At 43.4% G+C, this 13,755-nt stretch overlaps 1 protein-coding gene across 1 annotated transcript; it reads left to right on the forward strand.

Moving 5' to 3' along the window:
• Positions 1-2,145: 2,145 nt before the first annotated feature.
• SRSF6 (serine and arginine rich splicing factor 6) lies at positions 2,146-7,964 on the forward strand. Its single transcript, XM_028121953.2, has 6 exons — positions 2,146-2,410; positions 2,634-2,782; positions 4,097-4,221; positions 4,367-4,575; positions 4,852-4,935; positions 5,037-7,964. The coding sequence occupies exons 1-6, from the start codon at positions 2,304-2,306 to the stop codon at positions 5,395-5,397; spliced, it is 1,035 nt and encodes a 344-aa protein (XP_027977754.1). The 5' UTR covers positions 2,146-2,303; the 3' UTR covers positions 5,398-7,964.
• The last annotated feature ends 5,791 nt before the right edge of the window (positions 7,965-13,755 follow it).

The raw sequence follows: 13,755 nt of genomic DNA on the forward strand, positions 1-13,755 counted from the left end.
AACATACTTGAGTTGCCATGTTCACCCCAAATCCACTCAGGATGACAGCTTCTGAAATGCTAACATTTTCAGACATTATACAGCAAAACCTACCAGAATCCAGTTTACACCCACTTCAAATCACATGGTATTTGGGATTGAAAACCACAATGTGTGCTCTAAACTGTCCAGTCTGGATTCAAACTTATTAATTCTCTCTCAAGGACAGATTTCTGCAGTTTTCTCCACAATTTTAGAATCAGCAATAGAGTGATCTTTATTTGCCTCAATTGTAGGTATCTGAAGAAATGAACTCCTGTGCTGTACATCTATGATTTCTCCGTTGAGTTGTTCTTCCAAAATATCAACAGAGGTGAGTTAGATCATCAAGACTCCACAGAATGCTGATGTCCCTTTAGTCATATTTGAGACCGCGTCCTCTTCTGTAGCTAGTGCCTTAGGGGTTTTTTGTTAAGAGTAGCCATTGTGGGGCACCTGGCTGGCTCAGTTAGTGGAGTGTGTGACCCTTGACCTCAGGGTGGTGAGTTTGAGCCCCACACTGGATATAGAGATTACTTTAAAAAAAAAATAGAGGGGGGTAACCACTGGGCTCTGGGGAAAGAGGTGAGAGGAAGCAGAGGATGGCGTCAGCCGCATCTTTCTCTTTGGGCACATGAACTGCAAAGAGAGGAGGCAACACCCCATTCCCCTTACACATTCTTTAATAAGTACTACCCCATTACCTTCCCAAAAGGAATGTTCAGTCCAACCAACACTGTACCAGTGCATTTCTTGATTCACCTCTTGCCCATAATGAATTTTAACAATTTTTTAAATATTGACAATTTGATGTGTAAAAATGTCTCACCGTTGAATTCTTTTCCCTAATTCGTATATGCCAAGAATTTTTAAAGATCTACCTTGTATTGTATTTATCTAACTTTAGGCACAGACCGTACAGCCTTTACCACTAGATGCCAGTATTAACACTTCTCCCCCTATCCTGACAACCAGCTTGTCTCTAGACTTTGCCAAAAGTCCGCTGGAGGGCAAAATCGCCCTCTTTGAACCAGCTGAAGAATACTGAGGTTGGACCACTGAAAAAGAACTGGAATATTCGGAAATACCTGAACAGCCAGGGATATCTCACTGATACTGTTTCCTCTCTTGGCTTCTGTGACCCAGTGCTCTCGCGGTCTTTCCCCACCTCTCTGCTCCCTCATTCCCAATCTCCTTTCCTGTAGTCAAGTTTCAGAGTACACCAGGGCCTTCTGCTCTCCACTTAAACTTACTTCTTCGGGGTTTTCATGTAGTTCTCCAACTTTAAAAGGTATCTCTAGTGATACACTAAAAAAAAATGTGTATTTCTGCCTCATAGAAAAGGTGCCTTCCAACCTGTTGGGGGAAGAGATGGCGCTGGGACACCGGAGAGAGCGCACCTCTGCAGGTGGGCTGTCCGGTCTTGCTCGACTTTCTTGGGCCAGAGGCTCCCTTTGTGAGCACCCACAGCGAGCGTGTAACTACCACGTACACAGCGATCTACAGGCGACTCTGGCTGCCAGTGCTTCCAGAAAGACCCACGGAGGGAGAGGGGGACGTGCCGCGAGGCGGTCAAAGCTGATAATGGCTGTGAGTGAGACCACAAGGAATAGAGAACAGTAGGAGTGTGCGCTCGCAACGCGATCCCGGCCGGGTCAGCGCGACCCCGAGCTCAAGCCCGGGATGCGGTGAAATGAGCTAATCATCTGTGTCGGAGCGCCAGTTCCCCGCCAAGCTGAGCGTAAACCCATCAGTGGAGGAAACGAGCAGCCTCGCTTTCAGGAGCCAATCAGAGACCACGCAGGTCTATTATGACAACCCTGAGAACCAATGAAAAGCGGGAATCCTCTTGGCCTGCCTCCCGAGCGCCTGTACCGGGAGAGATCACCGAGAGGGAGTTTTTAAAGAAAGTACAAATTAGAAGAGCCACAAGAGTGTGGCTCGACGGCGGGACACTGCGTTTACAAAGATGGGTGCTGAAAACAGTATGAGCGAGCAGAACCTCACCTCCCCGAAACCTCGCGGACGGTGGACCTGCAAGTCACCCCGAGCCAGGGATCAGGGTACGTGCTGCGCGCTGACGTCACGCGCCGGCCCCGCCCCCAGCTCGCCAGCCCTTATAGCGTAGCCCGGGCGCGCGCGCACCATTGTGTGGCTGGACTCGGCCGCCGTTGCGGTGTGAGGCGCGTGTTCGGGCTCTCGCCGTCCCCGCACCCGCACCGCGGCTTTTGCCTTGCGGTCCGCCGTTCGATAGCCAGCCTTCGGGGCCCCTGCCCGCCACGGACATGCCGCGCGTCTACATAGGACGCCTTAGTTACAACGTCCGGGAGAAGGACATCCAGCGCTTTTTCAGTGGCTATGGCCGCCTCCTCGAAATAGACCTCAAAAATGGGTGAGTCGGGCCTGGTCGCCCGCGTCCGCCTGCAACGCCCCGGGTCTGGGCGGCGGGGCCCGCCGGACGGAAGAGGGCCAAGGCCGCGGCGCCGCGTGGCAGGCCCTCCAAGATGGCGGCGGCGCGGGGGCGCGGGGGCGCGCGCGGGGCCGCGGGAGCGTGCCCGTGCGCGTCACCGGCCTAACGACGCCTCCCGGTCCCCCGCCTTCGCGCCGCCCCCCAGGTACGGCTTCGTGGAGTTCGAGGACTCCCGCGACGCCGACGACGCCGTTTACGAGCTGAACGGCAAAGAGCTCTGCGGCGAGCGCGTGATCGTGGAGCACGCACGGGGCCCGCGCCGCGATCGCGACGGCTACAGCTACGGAAGCCGCAGTGAGTCCCACCCCCGCGCGCTCCGCGTCCTTGGGACCCTGGGGGGAGGGCGCAGGCTTAGGGTGGGCGGGGTGGGGCCTCCCAGCCCGGGCAGGCGCGGTGGCAGGGGTCCATTTATTCCAGTGTCCCCGGGCTTTGCTGCCTTCACGCCTGCCCGGGACAGCCGCGGGACGCCGGAGCGCGGGGATTGGGTTGTGGGTTTTGCCTAGCAGGGTTGGGGTGTTTGGGGTTTTTTATTATTATTATTTATTGGTTTTTGCTAAGTTGGGAGGGGGGTGGTTTGGGCCCCTGTCAGCACTGTCTTGGGCTCTGCCCACGGAGGAAGTGAGGGATGGCTGTATTTGTTGTATCCCCCTTGCTTACCTGACAGTGCTTTAGCTAGAAATGTGAATGTGTTAGCGTAGAAGTGCGAGGGCAGGCTGGGGTGGGGGGGAGTGGGGATGGGGTCAGGGGAGGGGTTTTAAGTTTAGGTCTTAGAGTTACTAAAATTGGCGGGGGCCAAAGAAAATACTATTTTGAAGTAATGTGGTATGGTACCACAAAGTAGACTTAAATAAGCTTTATGCTGTATTCGAATTAGTTTGGGGCATGTTATTGGGAGGAGGTGGGAGGGGTTTGGTTATGTTAAATGTTTGATGTTGAAATTGTTGCATGTTGAATTCAAACTTTTTAACAAGTCCTTGATGTTTCAATTTGAAAGTGACCAATGGGGCTGAGGCTGTGTCCACTGAGGCTAAGATGACTGCCTTTCCTGATTGGCCTTGGCTTTTCCATACATTCTGTGACCCTTGCCCTATGACCCTTTGGCTGACCTTACCGGAAGCCATGACGACAGCAGCCTTTTGCCATTAGACGCAGGGTGATGGTGAGGATTCCAAGGGTTAGACAAAACTGGTTAATCTGAACTAGGTGACTGTTACCTTGCGTGTTTTGTGGCCAAACCACCACCAAAAACCTCACACTGTGATGTAAGTACTTAGTGTAACTAGTAAACATTTTTGTAAAATGTAGAAATGCATGTAATCAGTTAAGTTTTATATTTTACAATGTTCTGTAAAATAAAACTTAGCGAGGTAAATTGAATAAAGGAGCAGTCACTCTCTAACAGATTGTAGGAGGAGTTTAGTTGGATTTAGTCTATTTGACTTGCCCTTAATTTAATTTATGGCAAATCACAACTGTATCGAAGGTTTAGCAATATAATAGCAAAGTCCTACTCCAGTAAATAAAAGTTGATATGTTTGTACTAACTTTCAAAAAAACATGCATCCCTATCATTACAAAGCACCTAATTATGCTCTTCGTGTGATAAAGGTGGTGGAGGTGGATACAGCAGTCGGAGAACCTCTGGCAGAGACAAATATGGACCACCTGTTCGTACAGAATTCAGGCTTATTGTAGAAAACCTTTCTAGTCGTTGCAGTTGGCAAGATTTAAAGGTATGTGGTATAATTTGAGATAAAAATGATATGGCTAATGTTTAAAGGGTAGGCCTTTGTTTCACTTTATTTCTGAGAATCAAGTACAGTATGTAGATCTTTTTCTTTACTTTTCTAGGTTTGACTAGTCTTGTTGCTCTTTTAGGATTTCATGAGACAAGCAGGTGAAGTAACCTATGCGGATGCTCACAAAGAACGCACAAATGAAGGCGTGATTGAGTTCCGTTCCTATTCTGACATGAAGCGTGCTTTGGATAAACTGGATGGTACAGAAATAAATGGCAGAAATATTAGGCTCATTGAGGATAAACCACGAACGAGCCATAGGCGATCTTATTCTGGAAGCAGATCAAGGTAATTTGTTGAAAGATAGGGAGAGGAGAGGAAACAATATTTGCCAAGAGCAAAGAAAACTCAAATGGCAGTACTTGAATTGAGACTTAATTGAAATTAGTTCAGTACTTGGTTTCTTTTTTATTGTGCATCATTGGGTGCTTTTCCAGGATGCTTTCAGGTGGACTTAATTGGTAGTAAACAGTTATATTTTTCTTGCGTATTTTTTGTATTTTTGAAAAAAATTCGTGTTCAGATGTATTGAGATTAAGATTTTTATTATGTTTCTGGTTATAGGTCACGGTCTAGAAGAAGGTCACGAAGTAGGAGTCGCAGGAGCAGCCGCAGTAGATCTCGAAGCATCTCAAAAAGTCGCTCCCGGTAAATATTAAGCTGTTAGGTCTTTTTTCTGATTTTTTCTGTTTCTCTACTTGTATGTTCTGGCGAGGTACTGAAAAAGAAATCCAACTCTTCTTGTCCAGATCCAGGTCTCGGAGCAAAGGTCGATCACGTTCTCGATCAAAAGGCAGGAAATCTAGATCAAAAAGCAAATCTAAGCCAAAGTCTGATCGGGGCTCCCGTTCGCGCTCTCGAAGCAGATCTAAGGAGTATGAGAAATCTCGAAGCAGGTCTCGTTCTCGATCTCGTTCCCCCAAAGAAAATGGGAAAGGTGATATAAAGTCAAAATCTAGATCAAGAAGCCAGTCTCGTTCAAATTCACCCCTACCTGCTCCACCCTCAAAGGCACGTTCTGTGTCCCCTCCACCAAAAAGAGCTTCAAGATCCCGCTCTAGATCTCGTTCAAAGTCCAGATCACGGTCCAGATCGAGTTCCAGAGATTAACCTAGAACTCTATATTCTTTGCACACTATTATGGAACACTTTCCTACTTGCTTAGGCAGTTACTCTTCCATGTTTGTACTTGGCCTCTTCTGCAAGAGGAATCTCCTGAAAATGGGGGCACACAGAAATTTGATTTGTGGCCAAATTTGATGAAAAAATGAGGTTCTAAAGAATGGCATGAAGTCAAAGACCCTCTCCCTTCTTTGTAGAATTAAGATAACTTTGATTTTATAGCTTTTGAGCTAAAATAACTTTTGTAAAGATTAAGCTCATTTAGATTTTTTTTAAGTATTTCAGCAGGATCTGCTGCAGGGATTTTTGTTGTTTTGTTTGCTTTTAAATTAACCGTTTCAAGCTTTGAATACCTAAGGCTTTAGAGGGAGATCCCAATTTTCAATTATGTTGGCTTTTTATAAAGCTTGAGTTATGTAAGATTTCAATAAAAATTTGCTACCAAGATGATTGCCTTACTGAATAGGTCACTATTAAATTCCTTTAAATATTGATAATTTGCTCTTTGTGGAAACAATGTAAATTCTACATGTGTAAAAGAAGGCAAGCCTCAGACCAGCAATAAATTATTCCATTTGGATAACATTTTGTTCTGTTAATCAAATTTGCCAAAGTCTATCTGCCCCTTTGAGTTAAGTTAAAAATAAAAGGTGTTTTGTAGTCAATTACATGATTTTTGCCTAAGTTAGTAGATTTTAAATAATGAAACTTTTCAAACAAATTTGATCAAACTCTTGAAGTTCTTCACACTTGGGATCCCGTTTAGCCTAGTAATTCCACTTTCTGGGAGTGGTCAGTGTAATTGGTGTTTTGTTAGAGTATGGTTCTATGGTTTTTAATGTTATATAAAAATGGAAGTAGCCTTTCTTTGATTGGAAATTGAGCGTATTGTTCAAAGCGGAAAAGCAAATACTGCATTTTCTGCTGGAAGATCATTACATTTAACAGGCACTTAACAGGTTGCTTGGTAAGATGAGTTGCTGATTGGAGTAAAATTCTACCCAACAATCAGTCCTTGTAGTTGATGAGGTTGTGTAATAATTGGTTAGATCATCTTTGTAACTTTACAACGTATGGTTGGCTTGAGAAGAATTTACATGGGTAAACCCGAAGCTTTCTGTACTTTATTATGAAGTGTAATAATATGCTGTGGAAGCCAAATTATACTGCAAATTTGTAGGAGATACTGGGTAACCAGTTAGTCCATATATGTGTAGACCTAATTAGTTGAAATTGCAGTTTGAGAAATGAATTACCTTATATCTTTTTGTTCAAGTACCATAACTCATTTAAAAGCACTCATTAACCTTGGTTTGAAACTAAGATGTAGGTTGACTCCGCTTTCTTTTCTTCTAGGAGCTGTCACTGTAAGGTATCAGGCTGGGTTGTACTATATAGTAGGGCATGGTGATAACAGTGTCATCATGCCACAGGTGTGACTAGAAAGCATGATAATCTACTAGAGTTGGTTTGTAGGTTCAAATAATCCAGAAGGCATACCTGATAAAATGAGGCTGCTTGAAAAAAACTGAGTCAAAGATTTTAGGTGTCAAAATCACAGAGTAGCTGGGAGTACTTGATAATGAGTAGAAAGACTTGTTTTTGAGAAATTTCTGGGCTTCCTGTTATAAAATCTTAGAGCCTACTCTTAGGAATATTGTGCCCTAAAAGGTTGATGCTTCTTCCATGACCTTATTTTCTTTACTTTCATAGTTTTTAAAATTTAGGTAATAAGAAATGGGTTTTTTTCCTGTATAAACTTCAGAATTTGAGAGAAGACACTGGTGTCATAGTTCATTATTTTGCCTACTTGAAAAAACAAATTACAACTCTTACGTGAAGAGGCACGTCTCCAGCTGGCTTTCACAATTTGGTTTAAGAATTGGCTTTGACCAAAGTTCTCGTTTTCAGGGAAAAAACAAAAGCTTTTAAAACCACAGCCTTTTAAAAAGGAAGGAGGGGGGAATATCACAGTGAAATTTGACTTTGTAAAGTCATCCTTCAACGGGGCTTTCTTGTGTTAGTATAACATCACATAGTCATAGGCAGGTTTTGTCTACGTTATTAGCTGCCCCCAAAGTGGGTAATTGTAAGATAAATGCCTACACCCATAACTTTTCTGGTAATGGCAAAGTCCAGCTTAGTGAAAATCTAGTCCTAGTCCATACCTGTGGACCTCTACATCATTGAATATGCTAAAGCCCTAGAACGATGGCCCACTTGAGAACAGAGTTGACTGAAATGTTTAGTTCCTTGCTAACTTACAAGTAGGATCTGAGCATCTACACCATGCCATGTGTACATCTGTGGCCAAATAGAATATTAAACTGAAAGGGCAAAAACAAATGAGCAACATCATGATTCCCCTTTCTTTTACCTGATAATGTTGATTGACATGCCATAGTGCCTTTAAGGCCAGTTTGAGTCCTACCAGTTCCTGTGATTTATGTTCCAGTCCTGTGTTAATTACCTTCATCTTGGTATCTTTTTTTTTTCTCCACTTTGTTAACCCCCTTTATGCTTTATCTCCTCAATAAAATGCTTACCGAGGGAAAGGCTCGTTTTGAATTTATTTGTATTCCCACTTAGTGCCAAAAATTTGGCAAATGGTTTTTTTGAACTAGAGTTGCCACTGGCAAGCCATTCCTGACTTAAGTAGGAGAAAAAGGTCTTGTTTTCAGTTCCTCAGAGACCTGCATTTAGGATCAACACAGTGGATGGTTTATCTTGAGCAAGTCTTCAACAGTTGTGCTTGAATGTTATCCATGAAATGGTAAGCATAAGCCATGCGTTGTGCAGATAGGTTAATATCTAGGGTGTCTGGCTGGCTTGGAGCATGTGACTCTTGTTCCCAAGGTTGTAGGTTTGAGCCCCTAGAGATCGGGTATAGAGATTACCTAAAAATTTTTTTTAAAATAAGGGTTAGACACTGGGTGTTATACACAAAACAATGAAATCAGGGAACACTACATCAAAAATTAATGATGTATGGTGACTAACATAACAAAAGTAAGGGTTAGGGGTGCTTGGGTGACTCGGTTAAGCAGCTGCCTTCGGCTCAGGTTGTGATCCCAGAGTCCTAGGATCGAGCCCCACATCAGGTTCTCTCTTCAGCAGGGAGTCTGCTTCTCCCTCTGCCTGCTACTCTCCCTGCTTGTGTGGTCTCTCTCTCTCTGTCAAATAAATAAATATTTAAAAATAATAGTAATGGGGGGGCGCCTGGGTGGCTCAGTTGGTTAAGCGACTGCCTTCGGCTCAGGTCATGATCCTGGAGTCCCGGGATCGAGCCCCACATCGGGCTCCCTGCTCGGCAGGAAGCCTGCTTCTCCCTCTCCCACTCCCCCTGCTTCTGTTCCCTCTCTCTCTGTCTGTCTCTCTCTCTCTGTCAATTAAATAAAATCTTTAAAAAAAAAAAATAATAGTAATGGGCGCCTGGGTGACTCAGTTGGTTAAGCGACTGCCTTCGGCTCAGGTCGTGATCCTGGAGTCCTCGGATCGAGTCCCAGGGAGCCCGCTTCTCCCTCTGACCCTCTTCCCTCTTCATGCTATCTCTCATTCTCTCTCTCTCAAATAAAATCTTTAAAAAATAATAATAGTAATAATAAAGGTTAATAAGTGGAGGGTACTTAGAATAGTGCCATAATAAATACTATTTGCTACTGTGAAGAATTATGCATACTAAACCTTTGTGTTGTCCTGCTTTATTTTCACATTAAATTTTGTTACCTATTAACCTTGTAGCTTTGAACATTTTCCATAATTTGAACATTTTCCATAATTATTTCTCAGGAAAACTAAAGCCTTAATCACCTTTTCCAAAGTCCTTAACCTAATTTCCTTAATTTAAGACTTGGAGCACTCCCAAACTTTGGCAGTTTACATTTAGGAAACTTCACATTTTTATTATTTACCTTGTTTTCAGAAAGCGTTTTCTGACTTTATCCAATTTCAGTCCTATGGCAGTTGAATGTTTTGTTCTTAAGTTTTGACTTAATTGCAGGAGTAATAATGTACTTGGGAACATAAAGTATCTTTCTTTTGAGCCCCCTGTAAGGTAGCTGCTGTTTATATTATCTGTCTCTGCCTAGTCTTTGGTCCTAATATCTATTCCTTACAACAGGTTGTTCTTACCATGAGTGGTGGTCTGCAGCTTGTTTTTACTTAAAGCCTAGAGATCTGCTATTTTTAAACGGCTGACCAGTATGCTCCTGAATGGATATGTATAAGTATACTTTTTCAGTACCAACATTGTTTTATTGAAGTAATTAATCCCTTGGCTTGTGTGACAGGAATGAAAAATACTACTTGTAATATTCAAAATCAAACAATGAGAATATAGAGAGTTTTTACATAGTTTAGTACCTGCTTATCAATTTACACATTAAAGTTTGTTTTGAGCAATACCACTTCTTGAATAAGGTGGATCTACGTATGTTTGCTCTATTTGCTAAAAGGATGAGTTGATGGGATTGTGTAATCTTCTAGGTCCTCAATAGCTTGTTTAGATTTTTTTGGCTATGTTACAGCATTAACTTTTTTTTTTAAGATTTATTTATTTATTGAGAGGGCGCACAAGTGGGAGAGAGAAAATCCCCAAACAGACTCCCCACTGAGCGCAGAGCCTGACTTGGGGCTCTATCCCTTGGGGCTCTATTCCGGGAGCCTGAGATTTTGTGACCTGAGCTGAAATCGAGTCAGCCACTTGACTGAGCCATCCAGGCGCCCCAGTAATTAACTTTTTATACTTGAACAGGAGGAAGGAATTGTGGTTAGTTCAAAAGTTGGAAGATAAATACAAAAGGGTTAATATAGCAAATTCCACCTTTGAACCCTGTGGAGGAAGCCAAGATTGCTAGTTTTTTGCTCATCCTTCTGGAGATGCAAATCTAGAAAAATTGATATTCCCTAGGTAGTTTCATCATACTTAATTTCAATTTTACAAAGGCAAGTAACAGTATTGCAGCTCAAACACTAGAAAACTTCGTAATTAAATTTTTATTTACTATTAACATCCATCTATTTATGCCTGTTTTCTTTAAAAGTTTGTTTTTTTCTTTTTAAAGATTTTGTTTGACAGGGAACACAAGCAGGGGGAGTGGGAGAGAGAGAAGCAGGCTTCCCGCGGAGCAGGGAGCCCAGTGCGGGGCTCGATCCCAGGACCCCGGGATCACGACCTGAGCTGAAGGCGCAGACACTTAACAACTGAGCCGCCCAGGTGCCCCTATACCTATTTTCAATATTTCTAAGGAAGTCCTAGAATTACGAAGATTTATAAGCATAGGCAGAATTTAAATCCTAGTTCAGTTCCTAACAGCCCTAAAGCATTAAAAAAAGCAGTGTGTATGTCAGATAATTACGAGTGAAAGGCACTCAAGAAATTAGGTTAAGGAAGGCCCAGAAAGTACAGAATGCATGTACTTTCAAGTAACTATTTTGATAAATAGGAAAAACCTGTACAAAAAACTATATACCCTTTTCACATTCACTAATTATACTTTGTTTCATTTACCTATTTTTTTCCCCTGAATCATAGGAAAGTAGAGACATCTTGCTGTTTTCTCCCGAAAAACTATTTTCTAGTAATGGGACACTCCTTATGTAACTGCAGTGCCTGCGAAAAATAGCATCAGTGAAGTAGTTTCTACTCCATGGTCCATAGTTATGTTTCATTAATTGTCTGCTAATATCCTTTACATTAGCCAGATTTGCCACATTTTGTTGTCCTGGCTCTTTGGTCTCTTCTAATCTGGACCAGGTCCTCTTGACCTTGTCATTTTTGAAGAGTAGAGGACAGTTAACTTTGTAGAATTTCCCTCAATTTGGGTTTGTCTGATTGCTCCTCATGACTGAATTTTTAGCAGGAATATCACAAGAATGAGACTGTCCTCAACGCATCATATCTAGTCATTGTATAATTACCTGTAAGTCAGTACTTCTGTGACTAGACAGTCTTAGAAATAAGGTTCAAAGAAGGAGTTTTTGTTTTTAGGGAGGGAGCCGATCATTTTCAAATTTAAGAGCTGCTGAAGGGGGCGCCTGGGTGGCTCAGTTGGTAAGCAACTGCCTGCGGCTCAGGTCATGATCCTGGAGTCCGCTCAGCAGGGAGTCTGCTTCTCCCTCTGCCCCTCACCCCTCTCATGTGCTGTCAAATTCTCTCAAATAAAATCTTCAAAAAAAAAGCTACTGAAGGGCGAGCTTTGTTGGCATCAACTAGTACTCCATTATACTGAAAGCAAGAGAGTGGTTCTAGCCCAGGGCCAAAGAGGGAGCAGGGGGCACTTGAAATAGATGAGAGATGAAAAGATGAAATAGAAATGAGCCACGTCCTCACACAGAAAACAGTGCCCTCTAGTATTGTTGTGGGGGTAAATGCTGTTATCAAAGCACTTGGCAGAGTCACTCCTTAAAGATCAGCTGCTCCTATTAAAACATTCTATAAGTAGTCAAACCCTCAAACTTGTCTAGCCAATTGAAGAAAAGATAGGCAAAGCAGAGTTGCTGAATATGGTGCCCAAGTATTAGAGTAAGTGACCACTACTACTTTTAGCTATTCGTAACAGCCTTTAGTGTGCTATTTAAATATATTGGTGTTCCTTTGATTTTAGAAGGTTGCAGACACCAGCTAGAGAATAGTGTGATAAATCTCCTGGATACTTACTCAGCTTTAACAATATAGGTCTGTCTGCTTCCTCTCCAGATAATTTTGAAGGAAATCCCAGACACTCCAGCTGAAGGTAGTTCGCTATATACCTCTAAAAGACATCTTAAGTCTTCTCAGTTTCTTGTTCTTTGCAGTATATTTGTTGGTCACTGTTGAGTAGTTTTTCAGTCTTGATTTTGCTGATTGCATTCGCATGGTATCTAGCATGTTCTAGACCTAAGAACAATGGTTCTCAAAGTGTGTGTGGACCAGTAACATCGGCAGCATCCTCTGGGGATTTAAAATGCAGTTTCTTCAAGCCCCACCCTAGATCACTGAATCAGAAACAAAGTGGAGCCCAGCCATAGGTGTTGTTATAATGAGCCTTCCAAGTGATTCTGGTGTGCGCTCAAGTTTAAGACCCGTTTTTCTAGAGGCTTTATCAGATTCAGGGGAAGGGTTGGGTTTCCTTTCCAAAACTACTTGGGTATCTTTTTGTCATTGGCAGGCATTGATGATCTTTGCCTAAGTCCATTAAACCATGAACCCATGATTTTAAACACTTTTTAATCTGTGGCACTTCTTACTGGTGTTGCCTTTTTCTATCTTTAGTCAGTGGAAGTCAACTCAGCTTGCCTCCTGAGTTCATTGAAGCCCCCCTAATAATCCTAGCAGTTTCCTTGCTTTCTAGTATGGTAAGATTTCCAGGCTCAACTTTGTAGTCCCAGATCTGGAAGCAGCCATTTCTCCAATGAGCCCGGGTTATCTTTATTTGGAAATGGTATTTAGCAAGCACAACCTGGGCCCTTGGGTGTTCATCACTTCTAGTTGGATCTTTCTCAGGCCCCTGAGATCAGACTACTTTCTGCTCTTGTGAAGGTCCTCTCCTGCAGGCTAAATATCCCCTCAGCTGTCTCAGCACAGCAGTTTTAAAGCCCCAACCATCTCTTTTGTCTCCCTGTATTCTGGGTGGTCAGGGTCCCTCTTAACAGAGTACGACCCGCTAGTAAGAGACAGCACTCCAGATTTTCTTTAACCTGCTCGGGGCAGGGGCGCCTGGGTGGCTCAGTCAGTTAAGTGTCTGCTTTTGGCTTGGGTCATGATCCCGGGGTCCTGGGATCAAGCCAGACTTTGGGCTCCTTGCCAAGCAGGGAGTCTGCTTCTGCCTCTGCCGCTTCCCCCTGGCTTGTGCAAGCACATGCACTCTCTCAAGTAAATGAATACAATCTTTTTTTTTAAAGATTTTATTTATTTATTTGACAGAGACACAGCGAGAGAGGGAACACAAGAAGGGGGAGTGGGAGAGGGAGAAGCAGGCTTCCCGCAGAGCAGGGAGCCCGATGCGGGGCTCGATCCCAGGACTCCAGGATCATGACCTGAGCCGAAGGCAGACGCTTAACGACTGAACCACCCAGGCGCCCCTAAATACAATCTTTTTAAAAAATCATTTTAAATAAAAGACTGCTTAGAGCAAAGCAAGTAGTATGTGGACAACCTGCCCTAATAGATGTTCAGCTGAATTCTGGGTCAGTTCTGGCAAAGGAGTGAGGAAACTAATACCCCTACAGAATCTCTCCCGTTCCTTCAGCAGGTTTAAAGCAAATAATGTGTCCTCTTGCTCTGGGTAACAGGAATAGAGGGAGAAGGAAATTCAGAGCGTAAATTTCAGTGTGACTGTAAAATGACTACACAATAGTACACAGCAT

Source organism: Eumetopias jubatus, unplaced genomic scaffold (assembly GCF_037043125.1).
Source record: "Eumetopias jubatus isolate StellerSeaLion01/CBP00866 unplaced genomic scaffold, mEumJub1_p1.0 scaffold_9, whole genome shotgun sequence".
In the NCBI taxonomy this organism is placed as follows: domain Eukaryota; kingdom Metazoa; phylum Chordata; class Mammalia; order Carnivora; family Otariidae; genus Eumetopias; species Eumetopias jubatus.